The 16,415-nt window shown below is 43.0% G+C and overlaps 1 protein-coding gene across 3 annotated transcripts; it reads right to left on the reverse strand.

Moving 5' to 3' along the window:
* Nucleotides 1-730: 730 nt before the first annotated feature.
* On the reverse strand, nt 731-12,703 carry LOC123139390 (AP-1 complex subunit gamma-2). Of its 3 annotated transcripts, XM_044559194.1 has the most exons (20): nt 12,454-12,703; nt 12,054-12,356; nt 11,815-11,956; nt 11,279-11,452; nt 10,619-10,798; nt 9,180-9,334; nt 8,806-8,896; nt 5,558-5,721; nt 5,416-5,470; nt 4,649-4,771; nt 4,442-4,537; nt 3,535-3,662; nt 2,969-3,073; nt 2,587-2,873; nt 2,361-2,453; nt 2,181-2,276; nt 2,023-2,097; nt 1,773-1,945; nt 1,524-1,628; nt 731-1,098 (listed from the first exon to the last, which is right to left on the reverse strand). In XM_044559194.1, exons 1-20 carry the CDS (start codon nt 12,489-12,491, stop codon nt 1,003-1,005), a joined length of 2,679 nt encoding a protein of 892 aa, XP_044415129.1. In that variant the 5' UTR covers nt 12,492-12,703; the 3' UTR covers nt 731-1,002. The 3 variants fall into 3 exon arrangements, with proteins under 3 accessions (XP_044415129.1, XP_044415130.1, XP_044415131.1); XM_044559195.1 differs by lacking the exon at nt 12,454-12,703 and having other exon boundaries at nt 11,815-11,974; nt 12,054-12,277; XM_044559196.1 differs by lacking the exons at nt 8,806-8,896; nt 9,180-9,334; nt 10,619-10,798; ... (2 more) ...; nt 12,054-12,356; nt 12,454-12,703 and having other exon boundaries at nt 5,554-5,721.
* Between the last annotated feature and the right edge of the window lie 3,712 nt (nt 12,704-16,415).

The raw sequence follows: 16,415 nt of genomic DNA on the forward strand, positions 1-16,415 counted from the left end.
GAAATTTTTTGACAACAAACTTTGATGTTTTTTCTACATGCGTGCAAAATTTTATGACGAAATTACATTTGTGGAGGTGTGGGCAAAAAAAAACAAATTAATGTTCCGAAAAAGTGTTTTTGGAAGCACTTTGGAACATCAATTTTGTTTTTTTTTACCCACACCTCCACAAATGTAATTTCGTCATGAAATTTTGCATGCATGTAGAAAAAACACCAAAGTTTGTTGTCAAAAAAATCAGATCTTTTTGAATTGTTTTACTATTTTTTTAGATTTTACTGTTCTTCCAGGATCACATGAGCTCGGGATCACATCAGCACTTTCAAAGCACCACGCAATACACAAAGATATCATTCACGTGACTTTTTTTCTCTTTTGGCTACTCGTTCATCTGATTTCTATAAATATGCTTATGGTTTGTGATGAACGTATATATTGTCTGATTGTGTTGGACTCTATGGTACACATCTATATTGTCTAATTTTGTTGGACTCTATGGTACACATATATTGTCTGATTGTGTTGGACTATATGGTATTCCATTTTTTTTCCCTAACTGCACGAGTAATAGTTTCTTAGTTGATACTCCCCCTCCTATCCAAAATAATTGTCTTGGTCTTAATAGATTTCGATTTCCATCATGGTTTACTTAATATGAACTATGGAAATTCCCCAACAACTATGATTGCGGCAAGTATTTCCATCGATTGCTTAATAACTCAAAGGGGCAGGCCAAATAATTTTGATTATCTTTGATCTTTGAATGTGAAATACACATGCATGAAAATACATTATGATGATTCCAAATATTTTACACTGCTGTAACTACTATACACTATATATTGAGACAATGACGGGCAAGCCGGACTATATTTTTAAGTGCCCTCAAATGGGGAATAGGAGCCGAAAAAGTATAACAAGAGACAAGAATCTCCCCTCTGCCCCGAACACATGAAATGAACATAGCTATCACAACAAAACATAGGTTACACACAAATGGCACTATACTCCAGGTGGAAAATTGCTGACTTGACCTTGTTCCAACCTGTCCTCGCCGTTCACTTTGTACGACATCCGGATACGCATTGCAAGTGGTTTCTGTGTCAAAATCATAACAGAGGCGACAAAGAGAAATCAACCATCGGGGCAGGGCAGAAACAGTAAGTCAAAAACATTGAAGAGAAACCAAATACTATCATGGAATTCCAAGAACCGTGTTCATGTATCAAAAGGTTATTTATGCAGGTGCTACCATGGTATGACACGCAATCTAGAGTCTAGTCTCTGATAACTTATGGAATAGTCGACTCTCTTCTTATAAAAGGACTATTGAACTCTACAGACAATTCACTTCTCAGCCAGCTATGTACATGCTGTCATGCTGGTAACTGGCACATAAATGGAAATGAAGCACAATGCATTATAGGATAGTCTCAGCTGTAAACGGAGCGTAAATTCCCAATGTGGAATGCAATTCAATCAAGTCAGGAAGATGAACCCAAAGTGAAGGATGCAAGTCAAACCTGCCCATGCTGATTATTCGTGACACTGAAACCTTGTGTGACTGAACCCTTTCCATTAGCTGGAACAATGTTACCACTAGCTGGATCAAGTCGCAATTGAATGAACTGCAGTATCGTTTTGGAAAGCATAAGGAACATTCCATCAATATCAGAAAATATTTTAGCCTTTAGTCAATAAAACAAACAAAGAAACAAGAATGCACCACAATTTTAGGCTATATTTCCTTGACCAAGGGAACATGATGTTACCTTTGGAACAGCTGCCTGAAAAACGAAATCTGTATAATTGCTAGATGTCAAATTTGTAAAAGTGGCATGGATGATAGTCTCTTGCGGCTTTCCAGGCTGTTTTCTGATATCAAAGGTGATCTTCAAAGTTGCACTCTGGAAAGCCGTTATTGACGGACGAGTATCTTCAAGTCCTGCTCAAATAGAATTTTTAGAAACATTGACATATCATGGTCAGCTCTTCCTTGCAAAACTCTAAAACTAAACTTACCAGAAACGGACGTACTTGGTGACAAACCATCGAGCAGATCCACAGCTTGAGGTGCAGCAATAGTGGATTTCGTTCCTGAGGCACAAGTGTTACATTTTGGCACTGGCGATAAAAAGATAGAGGAAGCAACTAGTACTGTTAGCATCAACCAAACTAACCAGAAATAGATGCACTTGATGACAAACTGCCGAGTAGATCCATAGGTTCGGGTACAAGAGAACCAACTTGAGGTGCAGCAGAAACAGGTTTTTTCTCTGTTATACAGAAGTGTTAGACAGATCAGTAATGGCTACAAAAATAGAAAATAAGGTCATTGTTACGATTAGAGTTACTTTTACCTTGGGCTGGAGATGGCAGACCATTCTGTGATAGAGACGATCCCATGGATAGAAGATCCATTAGAATATCTGTGCTTGCAGATGAAGGTGCTCCTGAACAAAACGAAAGGAACTTAGTATGTCTATGGTGAGGATATGAAGTACCATCTAGCTCCATTTACGTCAAGTGAAGCAAAGTAACAAGGCACGTCCATGAGAACAATAATGGAAATGCAAAACAAAATACCTGCAGTTGATAGATTTGTCCCACCAATACCCAAAAGGTCTTGTAGAAAATCACTAGGTGCTGTAGTAGCAGAAGCAGCGGAAGTGGCTGGTGCATCGTCAGAACTTAAATCCAGCAAATCAACTAATGGAGCTACAGCAGGTTTTGCTACACCATTAGGAAGCTTAAGGCCTCCAGGAGTGACTGCTGCAGGCTTATATGCTGGAATAGTTGCTTGTGTGGCACTAGCCCTCTTCACAAGATAAGTAGCTTCATCCAGTACAGGCATGCGTTCAAGCAAAGATGACCTGCACATAACACATTTCTCTAAGGTTAATACCATTCATAAGTACCAGGATAAAAGAGAGTTTATGCAGTAATATTTAGAAGTCCTGTAACCCACCTGATAGACTGATGTCTTTGTATAATGGAACCGAATTCAATTGATCTTTGCTGTAGTTCAAGCACCATATTTTCTTTATTCTGGGCAACTATTTGTTTTATCCTCCTGTTAAAAAGTTAAATCATACGATTTAACATAACAGTAATATAATGTAAGAAGCAGTTGGTAGTAGTTAACGATATTTACATTAACATGCTAAAGCATTTCCAGGTTACAACCTGGTACCACGGCAAGCATCTACAAGATGTGAATTTGTACAGAAGGTAAGTTTGCAGAGATGCCAAAAAGATGAGAAAATTATAAACAAATACACAATGGCAGTAGTATGTACAAAAAGATGAGAAAATCATACACAAATACACCATATGACTACCATAGTGTAGACATCAATACAGCATTACATAGGTTTGCAGTATTCAGAAATTACTGGAAATATTATGGATACAGGAGAACCAAAAGAACAAATTCAAATGGTTCCTTATTAAAAAACATTGCAGCTTTGAGCTAGTATTTTTTTTTAGAAGTTATGCAACTACAGTACTAGGTCAAGTTGAAAGATATCTTACTCCGACATAGATGGAAACCGTGAGGAGAGCTTCAAAAGAGCAACTAGACACATGGACCTAGTTGTCACATCTGGAGAGTAACGGTTAAGACCTAGCTCAACAGCATCTACAGCATCAGATTCTGTTACCTGCACAGGTTGATGTGCTTGGCATGATGTCTGACAACAATACCATAGAAAAATAATACTCCCTCCGTTCCTAAATATAAGGTGTATTAGTTTTTCAAAAAGTCAACTGTTGTCTATGTTTGACCAACTTTACACCAAAATATATAAAGATTTATAATACTAAATATATAAAATGTAAAAATATAGTTCATGATGAATCTAGTAATAATGATTTGGTATTCTAGATATTGATATTTTTGTCTATAAACTTGGTCAAACTTAGAGAAGTTTGACTTTTTGAAAAAATAATACACCTTATATTGAGGAACAGAGGGAGTACTACCAAATGGAATATTAGCCTTGCAAAAGTTCATGGGACTGAGAGCCCACGACCAGAACACTTCACCATTGGATGCTGACTAAGCATTATTAGCACAACTGGCCTTTGAGCTCACTAATCAAGCTTTGTGACCGAAACAAACCATTGTAAAGTTCCGTACATAGTTGCATCCACCTCACAAGCTGTTTTTACCCACAATGCAATTTACTCATCCTAATAAGATTCTCTTGAACTAAACACCAAATGATTAAATGAATGTTTTGCCGAGAAATACTACCAGCAATTATTGAGAGATAGTTCATGAAAGCAGAAAGGAGAATGAAAACAATAATGGGGGATGAAAACATTGTGACATATATGCGCCAGCTATTGAAGTAGGTGAAACTTAAAATTGAGCTGGAAGCTGTCTAGGTAGTTCAGAACATCAAGAATAGCATGGCCTACAAGAATGTGCACTCACTGTGATTGGTGCCTCAGCTTCAAGCATGCCAACATTGTTCACTAGCATTTCACCATATTCACCAATGCACCAAACAGCTACTCTCAGTAAACTTCCCTGCAGTGTAAATATGTAATGTCAACAAGATTACACGTCAGATAGACTGAGATATTAAAATAGATGGAATGGAATGGCATACATTATAAAGAATAAAAACTAAATCCATACCTGTTCACTGTATGCTTGTAAAGCCGTGTATAATGATCTCACTGAGTATCCTTGAAGTTCAGACGCATTGCTTATTACAACAATAAGGGCATGCCACACATCATCTTTCACATGATTTCCAGCCTGTTAATCAATAAAAGTGCAACATGAATTCGAATTTATTTTTATCTATTGGTCATTGAGGAACATTTAACCTGCAGAATTGGAGGTATGTGTTGTTCCATTTGTAGGTGCAAGCATTCATATGCATTCAATAGTATCAACATGAATACATACATTTCCAACAGCCATTATTAGACATTTTATTTCCCAGATGGCTAGACTTTTCTTAGATTTCTAATGATCGTGAACAAGAACAACACACGATTGATGATTCTAGTAAAATCTTTGTCGGCCAACTATTTCAAACTACTTAACCAACAGTTTCACAATCTAGGCCGCCAAATCATAATCAAACCACTTAACTAACAGGTACCACCAGTAGCCTGCAAAATCAAATTCTCTCTGCGACCTTGATATTCTCATGCAGTATTGTCAATGGTGGTCAATTATACTGATAGTCTGTGATACCCTCACTTGCTAGTCCCGGTGTGTACTATGTGCACAGACTTCTCCATAAAACAGATCGAGAAAGCAACAATGATAGCTAAGTCTTCCTACTAGCTCCAACAACATAGTAACAAAGAAGCTGAATTGCTAATACCAATATGTTCTGGACTGCAAACCTTTCAGATACAAGATAGATCCACTTTTATTTTGGTACTTACCAGGGATAAAACCTTGAACATCTGATCAAGATACCATAACTTTTCTTGAGAAAACCTATTAGATATGCAACCTTGTTAAACGTGCCATACATCATAAGGACCCCCCCCCCCCAAAAAAAAAGAGAGAGAGAAAAATACCAACTTTTCAGCTATGGAGCATATCTTGGCTGTGAGATCTTCTTTGAAGTCTGGATCAGCTACTTGTAAGTAGTCGACTAGCTCTTTGGTCAGAGGCTTTACATTTGTATCATTGACCAACAAATAAACAAGTTCCAGGGCCCTTTTGCGAATGGAGGCATCAGCGTCCTGAAAAGTGCACAGGTGATTGAAAATGTTACAAGCCAAAATAGCAGAACTAAGGTTCCAGAATTAATAAATGGAAATGTTAGTTACAGCCTGAAAGATTGCAACACTGAATTACTGTACAGAAAGGTTTGAGTTACTTATATATCAGTGTGGTGTAAAACCGTGAGTTAAATATTGCTGTGAAAGAGCAGCAATATCCAAACAGGACTATGCCCCCAAAGGCCCAGACAAAATGAATCAAGCTTTAGCAAGTAGGAAGCTATGAGCTATCTATTCCAAGGGAGCAGGGAAATATGAGATTCATGATAAGAAGTTAGACTAAATATGCAAAGCATTGGGGAAAGGTATTTACAACACAAGCAGACTCGTAGTATAAGGAATAGCCTAGCATTTCTGGCTATTCTTGTACAGGGACATGTTTTGATTCACAAAATTCAGGAGAGAGAGATGATGAGAGAAATACAAACATCATAGAAGATAAAGAAAAGTTAAGACAGATTTTTCTCTTTCTCTTTTTTTCTGGGAGGAAACTCCGCCTATGTTGTCTCAACATAGCCGGTCCCAAGCCCGGGTAAAGGAGGAGGGTTGTGATAGGCTTGGCGAGCCAACGTAAAAACTCAGCCACTCTTATGGAGATTTTGAATAGGCGTGCGTGCCTAGCCTGTAAGGTGATACCTGGAGAGAGTGTTGTACCCCAGCATAAGCTGGTGGTTGCTGACTTCCGCTTTCGGATTCGTGTCCAGCGGGATAAGCGTGCCAAAGTCGCTAGAACGAAGTGGTGGAAGCTCAAGGGGGAGGTAGCTCAGGTGTTCAAGGAGAGGGTAATTAAGGAGGGCCCTTGGGAGGAAGGAGGGGATGCGGACAATGTGTGGATGAAGATGGCGACTTGCATCCGTAAGGTGGCCTCGGAGGAGTTTGGAGTGTCCAGGGGAAGGAGAAGCGAAGATAAGGATACCTGGTGGTGGAATGATGATGTCCAGAAGGCGATTAAAGAGAAGAAAGATTCCTTCAGACGCCTATACCTGGATAGGAGTGCAGACAACATAGAGAAGTACAAGATGGCGAAGAAGGCCGCAAAGCGAGCTGTTGGTGAAGCAAGGGGTCGGGCATATGAGGACCTCTACCAACGGTTAGGCACGAAGGAAGGTGAAAGGGACATCTATAAGATGGCTAAGATCCGGGAGAGGAAGACGAGGGATATTGGCCAAGTCAAATGCATCAAGGACGGAGCAGGCCAACTCTTGGTGAAGGACGAGGAGATTAAGCATAGATGGCGGGAGTACTTCGGCAAGCTGTTCAATGGGGAGAATGAGAGTTCTACCATTGAACTGGACGACTCCTTTGATGAGACCAGCATGCGTTTTGTGCGGCGCATCCAGGAGTCTGAGGTGAAGCAGGCTTTAAAAAGGATGAAAGGAGGCAAGGCGATGGGCCCTGATTGTATCCCCATTGAGGTGTGGAAAGGTCTCGGGGACATAGCGATAGTATGGCTAACCAAGCTTTTCAACCTCATTTTTCGGGCAAACAAGATGCCAGAAGAATGGAGACGGAGTATATTAGTACCAATCTTCAAGAACAAGGGGGATGTTCAGAGTTGTACTAATTACCGTGGAATTAAGCTGATGAGCCATACAATGAAGCTATGGGAGAGAGTCATTGAGCACCGCTTAAGAAGAATGACAAGCGTGACCAAAAATCAGTTTGGTTTCATGCCTGGGAGGTCGACCATGGAAGCCATTTTCTTGGTACGACAACTTATGGAGAGATATAGGGAGCAAAAGAAGGACTTGCATATGGTGTTCATTGACTTGGAGAAGGCCTATGATAAGATACCGCGGAATGTCATGTGGTGGGCCTTGGAGAAACACAAAGTTCCAGCAAAGTACATTACCCTCATCAAGGACATGTACGATAATGTTGTGACAAGTGTTCGAACAAGTGATGTCGACACCGATGACTTCCCGATTAAGATAGGACTGCATCAGGGGTCAGCTTTGAGCCCTTATCTTTTTGCATTGGTGATGGATGAGGTCACAAGGGATATACAAGGAGATATCCCATGGTGTATGCTCTTTGCAGATGATGTGGTGCTAGTTGACGATAGTCGGACGGGGGTAAATGGGAAGTTAGAGTTATGGAGACAAACCTTGGAATCGAAAGGGTTTAGGCTTAGTAGAACTAAAACCGAGTACATGATGTGCGGTTTCAGTACTACTAGGTGTGAGGAGGAGGAGGTTAGCCTTGATGGCCAGGTGGTACCTCGGAAGGACACCTTTCGGTATTTGGGGTCAATGTTGCAGGAGGATGGGGGTATTGATGAAGATGTGAACCATCGAATCAAAGCCGGATGGATGAAGTGGCGCCAAGCTTCTGGCATTCTCTGTGACAAGAGAGTGCCACAAAAGCTAAAAGGCAAGTTCTACAGGACGGCGGTTCGACCCGCAATGTTGTATGGCGCGGAGTGTTGGCCAACTAAAAGGCGACATGTTCAACAGTTAGGTGTGGCGGAGATGCGTATGTTGAGATGGATGTGTGGCCACACGAGGAAGGATCGAGTCCGGAATGATGATATACGAGATAGAGTTGGGGTAGCACCAATTGAGGGGAAGCTTGTCCAACATCGTCTGAGATGGTTTGGGCATATTCAGCGCAGGCCTCCAGAAGCTCCAGTGCATAGCGGACGGCTAAAGCGTGCGGAGAATGTCAAGAGAGGGCGGGGTCGACCGAATTTGACATGGGAGGAGTCCGTTAAGAGAGACCTGAAGGATTGGAGTATCGACAAAGGGCTAGCTATGGACAGGGGTGCGTGGAAGCTTCCTATCCATGTGCCAGAGCCATGAGTTGGTTGCGAGATCTTATGGGTTTCACCTCTAGCCTACCCCAACTTGTTTGGGACTAAAGGCTTTGTTGTTGTTGTTGTTTTTTCTGGGAGGACTGTACTAACATATTGAAATTTTCACAGTGTGGGCGTTCGGAGGCTGAGGAATTAACGAGAGAGCCCTTATTCTGATACTGAACATACATTGGTCCCCAAACCCCAGTAGAAGACAAATACTCAGCATATCAGACAGGGCATACTCTTACCTTTACACACTCCAATATTGTCACCCTGTGCCTCTGTACGGCTTGTGCATCTACTGTAATGGCCCTCATAAGTATGTTCAGAGCAACATATCTGAAAGAAAAAAATAGATGAACAGTGAAAATTTTACCCCAGAACGGAACAGATGGATAAACATTTTTGTTGATATAATTGCTCAGAGGAAAAATAGAGACAATTGTTTGATGCATCACCACCAGAAAACAATTATAGCTGAAGCTACAGTTATAAACTAAAGCTGCAAGTTCAATGTACTTCCCTATTACAATTAGCAGGTAAAAGAGAGAATAGAAGTCTTCAGACACCTTATTTTACAGAAAAAATAAGCAATCGAGATCAAAATAAATAAAAAATTAACCTTATATTGTTATCGCGGTTTGACAAGAATCTACCCAGAATATTAATAGCCAGGACACGTAGACCACTAGTAGCTTCAATACCCATTATAGTCTCAACACATTCATATAAGATGGCATTTCCAGCATTCTTGTTTGACTCGGTTTTTGTTGCGACCTGGAAAAGAATACAACAGTTATTTTTCCAATGTGATATGCAAATAAGTGCCGATTACCAAAAAAATGCACGTTGTGGTAAATTTTCAGTAAATAGGGAAGAAAAAATAATCTTTCATGTGTCTTCTAATCCAACACACATGCAGCACTACCCTAAGCTGGAACTAAAGGAACAACAGTATACAGCAAGTCAGTAATTAACACAACATGAACTACCTGAGCAATGGGTTAAGTATGCAAAAATTGTTCTTTAGACCAAAAAAAGAGCAAAACTGAGCTCACGGTGTTGCATAACATTACAATATTATAAGCCTATCCCCTGACTGGAAGAAGGTCAACAAGAGATATATCAGAATTTACTGCAGATTTGTTGTAGGATTGTTAGCTTGGTTCTTGAGCCATGTATTACGTGCTTCCATTGTGTTTCGAGTTGCTGGGTTCTATTACTTGTGTGATGTAACAATAAAGTTCAGCAAGGTTTTTCTTTCATCTCACGCTGCTAAGTTGCTCGAGTCTAGAAGTTCACGACTGTTTGTTCTAAGATTGTCAGTGTGTTTTAACTTTTAATTTAGAACAATTTGGTTTGGCGTGTGCAGTTTCTTTCCTCATCTAGGCGACACTTAAGCGTCGTAGGCGTGGCCTAGGCGGACGTACATTTTTTACTACCAGGGTTGTATTTTGGGTTTATATGTGTATGCCACTAATTTATAACATGTAAATGAGTAAACTACCAGCTGCTACCATTGGAATATGGCTCATTTGTCCTGCAAGTGCAATACGGTATGATTTCTTGCTGGAATGGACAATTTCTTGCTTGCCCTACCTAGACTACTGCTTATGCCCTAGGTGAGGCGTTTAGCCGTTGCCTAGCACCTAAGCGTAACTAAGCGCCACCTAGGCATCGCCTTTTTCAACAGAGCCTCAATCTGCTGCTCTTTACTCTATCAAGGCTTTGCCAATTGTCATGATTTATTATTGCACTTTCAAGCAGATATTGTTATCTGACGCTTTCCACCATTGTGATTTGAACAGTTAAAATATATGTTTCCCCACATTGTAGCTCGGTTGCCCAAGATCACTTAACTTACTGATGTTGCAAATCCTCTTAAAAAGAATACATAGTTAACCATTGCCAATGCAGATTAAGGAACCAGATGAAACTAGAATTAAAAATAACTCAAGCAATAGGAATTGATCAAATCATCATGCTTTGCACGGACAACAATAAATGACAGCATTGTGCATGTGCATGTGAAACCAAAGATGACAGATATTAAGCAATCACCTGAGCGAGAATATCATTCATATAGTCACTGCAATCTGCGTCACCTTGACCCAACATACGCATAAGTTTAAGAACCCGGATATGCAAGAAAGGATCCGAAATGCCAGCAACATCATACTCAGGAGCATATGAACTATTGGAGACATCTCTAAGTATTCGGACCAGACCTTCGATGCAGTTCTACAATGAAATATTGAGTTAGAGGATAGGTCTTGTGTCAGGTAGTGTCATTTAGAACTTGTAAAGTACTCAGTTAAATGCTACTCCCTCCGCCCCAAAATAAGTGTCTCAAGTTTAGTATAACTTTGTACTAAAGTTAGTATAAAGTTGAGACACTTATTTTGGGACGGAGGGAGTAGAAAACAAAAGGTGATGTATTGATGATCTTGGGAGATAATATATGGAAGCAATTGAGTAATTTGAAACATAAGATGTAGACTGCAGGTCAAAGAATATTTTCTATTATGAAACACTGCAGCTTGAATTCTTGACCGCTAGAAGGTGTAAAACTCTCTACCAATAAACTTCACTATCATAAATAGTTGAGATGTTACATTAACACATGATGGGCTACAACTATAAATATAATTATCGATCATTGTCGTAATCCAGTTATTGTCAAAACAGACCTCAGGTGTAACACTAAAAGAATGTCATTACCTTTCTCAGGTACCCCAGTGCATCTTTGCTGGCTTTACACAATTCAGTGCAGAGCTGAACTGCAGATATCAAAACCCCATGGTGTTTTTCCTTCAGTAATGATACAGCAAGACCCATGAAGTTTTCCGCCAAATCCGGGACTTTTCTTACAATCCTTACAGAGCACAAAGCAGCCTAATAAACAGAGACAAGAATATCATGAAAGTATTGTGTCCATAGTGTAGAAGTGTGAAGCAAAAATGAATAACTGCCAAGTAAAAATAAATAAAATATTATCAAAAATAATGATGGGCCAAGATGCACTCATACTGTTGCAGAACAGAGCACCCAGATTTATATTTACTATTTGTGCACTTGACAATCCAAAGTGAATGGCTTCGATAGCAATGTGCAGCTTCGTAATCAACCTAGGTTTCACCCCAAATCTTAACATACAAACAATTCCTCGGGAAGATGCTTATTCTGGACATGCTCTAGCTCTACTGGATGAGTGGATTCACTGACTATAAACTGAATTGCGGTACAAAAATAAGCACCTTCTTCTTTGTATTAGCATCCCTGCTTCGCATCAGCCTCTCCACTTCAGGCGCCAGATCCCGGGCCATCTCGGCGGAGCAGATGTTCCCGAGCGCGCACAGCGCGAGCCCCACGATGAACTGGTTCGAGTGGTTGAGATCCCTGCCCCCAAATCAAGCACTAGCATTACTCAATTACGAAAGCAAACACTCTGCAGCAGCAGCAGGGAGACAGGGGGTGGGGTGGGGGTGAGCCCTACTGCTTGAGCGAGTTGGTGACGAGCATGAGGACCTCCTGGCGCTCGTCGAGGAGCAGCATGAGGCCGAGGTAGCCGATCCGCTTCTCGGGGTAGCCAGCGGCGGCGATGAGCTTGAGGCACTCCATCTGGCCGAAGTGGGTGGGGTAGCCGAGCATGTGGATGAACATGAGCTTGGCCATGTTGCGGTGCCGCAGGTCCTGGCCGTCCCCGCTGATCGCGGCCCGTATCGCCGCGCACTCCCGCCGCACCACCGCCCGCTCCTCCGCCGCCGTCTTGCACGCGCGTATCGCCCGTATCATGTCCCTGCGGAAGGGAGGAAGGAAGCTCGGCCGGTCAGAGCAAGCAAGCAAGCAGGCGCGATTCGCGGCGTTGCCGCGGCGGATCGGGGGTGAATTTCGACCGGAGGCGGGTGCCGGAGGAGAAGGGGTTGAGGGCCATGTCCGAGGCGAAGTCCTCGACGATCTTCTCGACGGTATCCAGCTTGGGATCTCCGGGAGGGCGCGCGCGAGCGCGCGCCGGGGGCGTGGGGGTGGGGGTGGGAGCTCGCGGGATCTGGCTGCGGAGGTGGTTGGGGCGGGAGGAAGCACGCAGCGGGCAGCGGGCAGCGGGGAGGAGGAGGAGGACGGAGGGTGGATCTGGAGGAGTGGAAATGGTGGCGACGGTGGTGGGAAGAACTGCGAATTGCCCCCTGAATTGTTCCGTATTTCGGAACTTTGGTCCCGTTTGGATAAAATATGCCAAATTGGAAGCTCAAAAGTAAGGTTCGGTGAAATTCGTGTGAAAACTGTTTATTTATGTGATGAATTTCGAGAGCAGGTGATAAATGAACCTCCATACGAAAATTAACTAGGCATACACATGTTTATTTTTTTTGCTTTTCCAAGAAAAAATACCCGCCTCAAGCGCGAAACTGCTTAAAGACAAAATGAATTCATCCATTTCAGGATAAAATATGTTATTAAATTATTTCGTTATCTCTATTATTACTTAAATAAAGAGTGATTTCGTTTTAGGGAGAGAGAGATTCTATTACTGTTCAAATTTCTGGGAACGTGTTGATCTTTTGCGACTTATACGACAAACTTGACGTGTTTTTATCCATGCATGAAAAATGAATCAACAACTTCCATTTTTGCCTTTTTTGCGTATACTACAACCTGGTAGCCGTCGCCTTATTTCACTTATTCACCCGCTTTTAATTTACTATGAGAGTAGGAATGTGGATAGCATTCACGTTATGTCGTTGATTCAGGAGCGAGGGAGTGGGAGGATGAGAGCGAGCAAGGAAAGTTTACACAAGACGACTCAATGTTACAACACGGGGATAGGTCCAGGGTGGTCGTAGGCTCGTAGCCAACACTTGGTTGAATGCTTACAGCTTTGCGCCATTTTGTATCTCAATACCCAATGTTTTTTTTCTGGAAACCTAAGTGAAGTATATTTTAAACCTCGATTTCATAGGACCGGTCGGAATCAAACCTTAACCTCTCAATCCCTGAAATTATTTATTTTTTGAAAAGAAGGTCTGCCCCCGGCCTCTGCATCTGCATGCAGTCATATTATTAAAAGTCTCAAAATATCACAAAATCTTCAAACTATTACAGCTCGCAAACGGAGCAATGAAAACAAGATGAACAAAAAACCACAACCGGAAATAGATAGAAGACTAGGTCCCTGAAATTATTACCTTGTACTCATCGATCCGGATCAATCCCAACCATGGATTCGCTTAGATTAGTTTGGCACGTGAGAAAATTAACAATCACAGTAGGATCACTCTCTACACTCACCAACTACACAGGTCCAAGAACTACGCCATCACTTGTACATGTTGGGTACCAGTCGTGACCATACGATGGCTTGTGACATGAACCTGCCAGTGACAGCGTCTCAGACTAGGGGCCTCTTACTACGTCGTCTCCCAGCCAAATGGGCCGGACCGAGGACCCCATGTCGGTTCACCAATGGGTCACGTCAAGACGGCCCATGGCACGTGAAAGGAAGGCTCATGAAGACTTGTCGTATATTCTAGGATGTTAGAGGTCGTCTACAACTCATTCTTTGTGTACGTAGCCAACTAGGATTAACCCTAGACCCCCCCCCCCCCCGGTACCTATATAAACCGAGGGGTAGGGCACATGGAGGACACACAATGATCCCGCAGTAGATCAGATGTACTCTGTACTCCAGCCAAACACAACAAAACACAAGCAGGACATATATACGATTTTATCCCAGATGAGAGACCGGACCTGGGTAAAAACATGTGTCACTGTTACGATGGTGTCTAGACTACTAGCTCGGGACCTCCTGCCTGAGATCTATCAGATTTTGCTCCATCATTAGTGGCACACACAGGTCCCGCTACATAGTCACAGTGATTCATTGGGGGTCAAGATCGGCCAGTAGAGCGCCAGCATGACTTTCGTGGCCAGGTCTTCGATAGCATCGCCTTCTTTGCAAATTCGGCCGACCATCTTGTTGGAAATATGCCCTAGAGGCAATAATAAAAGGATTATTATTATATTTTCTTGTTCATGATAATTGTCTTTTATTCATGCTATAATTGTATTATCCGGAAATCGTAATACGCGTGTGAATACATAGACCACAATATGTCCCTAGTGAGCCTCTAGTTGACTAGCTCGTTGATCAACAGATAGTCATGGTTTCCTGACTATGGACATTAGATGTCGTTGATAACGGGATCACATCATTAGGAGAATGATGTGATGGACAAGACTCAATCCTAAGCATAGCACAAGATCGTGTAGTTCATTTGCTAGAGCTTTTCCAATGTCAAGTATCTTTTCCTTAGACCATGAGATCGTGTAACTCCCGGATACGGTAGGAGTGCTTTGGGTGTACCAAACGTAACAATGTAACTGAGTGACTATAAAGGTGCACTACAGGTATCTCCGAAAGTATATGTTGGGTTGACACGAATTGAGACTGGAATTTGTCACTCCGTATGACGGAGAGGTATCTCTGGGCCCACTCGGTAATGCATCATCATAATGAGCTCAAAGTGACCAAGTGTCTGGTCACGGGATCATGCATTACGGTATGAGTAAAGTGACTTGCCGGTAACGACACTGAACAAGGTATTGGGATACCGACGGTCAAGTCTCGGGCAAGTAACGTACCGATTGACAAAGGGAATTGTATACGGGGTTGCTTAAATCCTCGACATCGTGGTTCATCCGATGAGATCATCGAGGAGCACGTGGGAGCCAACATGGGTATCCAGACCCCGTTGTTGGTTATTGATCGGAGAGCCGTCTCGGTCATGTCTACGTGTCTCCCGAACCCGTAGGGTCTACACACTTAAGATTCGGTGACGCTAGGGTTGTAAAGATATGAGTATGCAGCAAACCAAAAGTTGTTCGGAGTCCCGGATGAGATCCCGGACGCCACGAGGAGTTCCGCAATGGTCCGGAGGTAAAGAGTTATATATAGGAAGTGCAGTTTTGGCCATCGGGAGAGTTCGGGGGTCACCGGTATTGTACCGGGACCACCGGAAGGGTCCCGGGGGTCCACCGGGTGGGGCCACCTATCCCGGAGGGCCCCGTGGGCTGAAGTGGGGAGGGGACCAGCCCCTAGTGGGCTGGTGCGCCCCCCTTGGGCCCCCCTGCGCCTAGGGTTGGAAACCCTAGGGTGGGGGCGCCTCCACTTGCCTTGGGGGGCACTCCACCCCCCTGGCCGCCGCCCCCCTTGGGAGATCTAATCTCCAGGGTCGACGCCCCCCTGGGGGCCTATATAAAGGAGGGGGGAGGGAGGGCAGCCGCACCCTGAAGTCTTGACGCCTCCCTCTCCCCTGCTACACCTCTCCCTCTCGCAGAAGCTCGGCGAAGCTCTGCCGGAACTCTGTTGCATCCACCACCACGCCGTCGTGCTGTTGGATCTTCATCAACCTCTCCTTTCCCCTTGTTGGATCAAGAAGGAGGAGACGTCACGCTGACCGTACGTGTGTTGAACGCGAAGGTGCCGTCCGTTCGGTGCTAGGATCTCCGGTGATTTGGATCACGACGAGTACGACTCCATCAACCCCGTTCTCTTGAACGCTTCCGCTCGCGATCTACAAGGGTATGTAGATGCACTCCCCTCTCTTGTTGCTAGATGAACTCATAGATGAATCTTGGTGAACATAGGAAATTTTTTATTTTATGCAACATTCCCCAACAGTGGCATCATAAGCTAGGTCTATGCCTAGTTCTCTATTGCACGAGTAGAACACAAATCTGTTGTGGGCGTAGATGGTGTCAACTTTCTTGCCGTTACTAGTCTTATTTTGCGGTATTGTGGGATGAAGCGGCCCGGACCAACCTTACACGTACGCTTACGTGAGACAGGTTCCACCGA

This window comes from Triticum aestivum, chromosome 6B (assembly GCF_018294505.1).
Source record: "Triticum aestivum cultivar Chinese Spring chromosome 6B, IWGSC CS RefSeq v2.1, whole genome shotgun sequence".
NCBI lineage: Eukaryota > Viridiplantae > Streptophyta > Magnoliopsida > Poales > Poaceae > Triticum > Triticum aestivum.

Excerpts from the sequence above, each read along its gene's own strand:
- LOC123139390 (XM_044559194.1), bottom strand. The coding sequence starts at position 12,491 with ATGGCCCTCAACCCCTTCTCCTCCGGCACCCGCCTCCG. Across the intron at positions 5,722-8,805 it reads CAATATTGGAGTGTGTAAAG|GACGCTGATGCCTCCATTCG; the intron begins GTAAGAGTATGC and ends TGCACTTTTCAG. Across the intron at positions 2,098-2,180 it reads ATCAAGTGCATCTATTTCTG|GAACGAAATCCACTATTGCT; the intron begins GTTAGTTTGGTT and ends CTTGTGCCTCAG.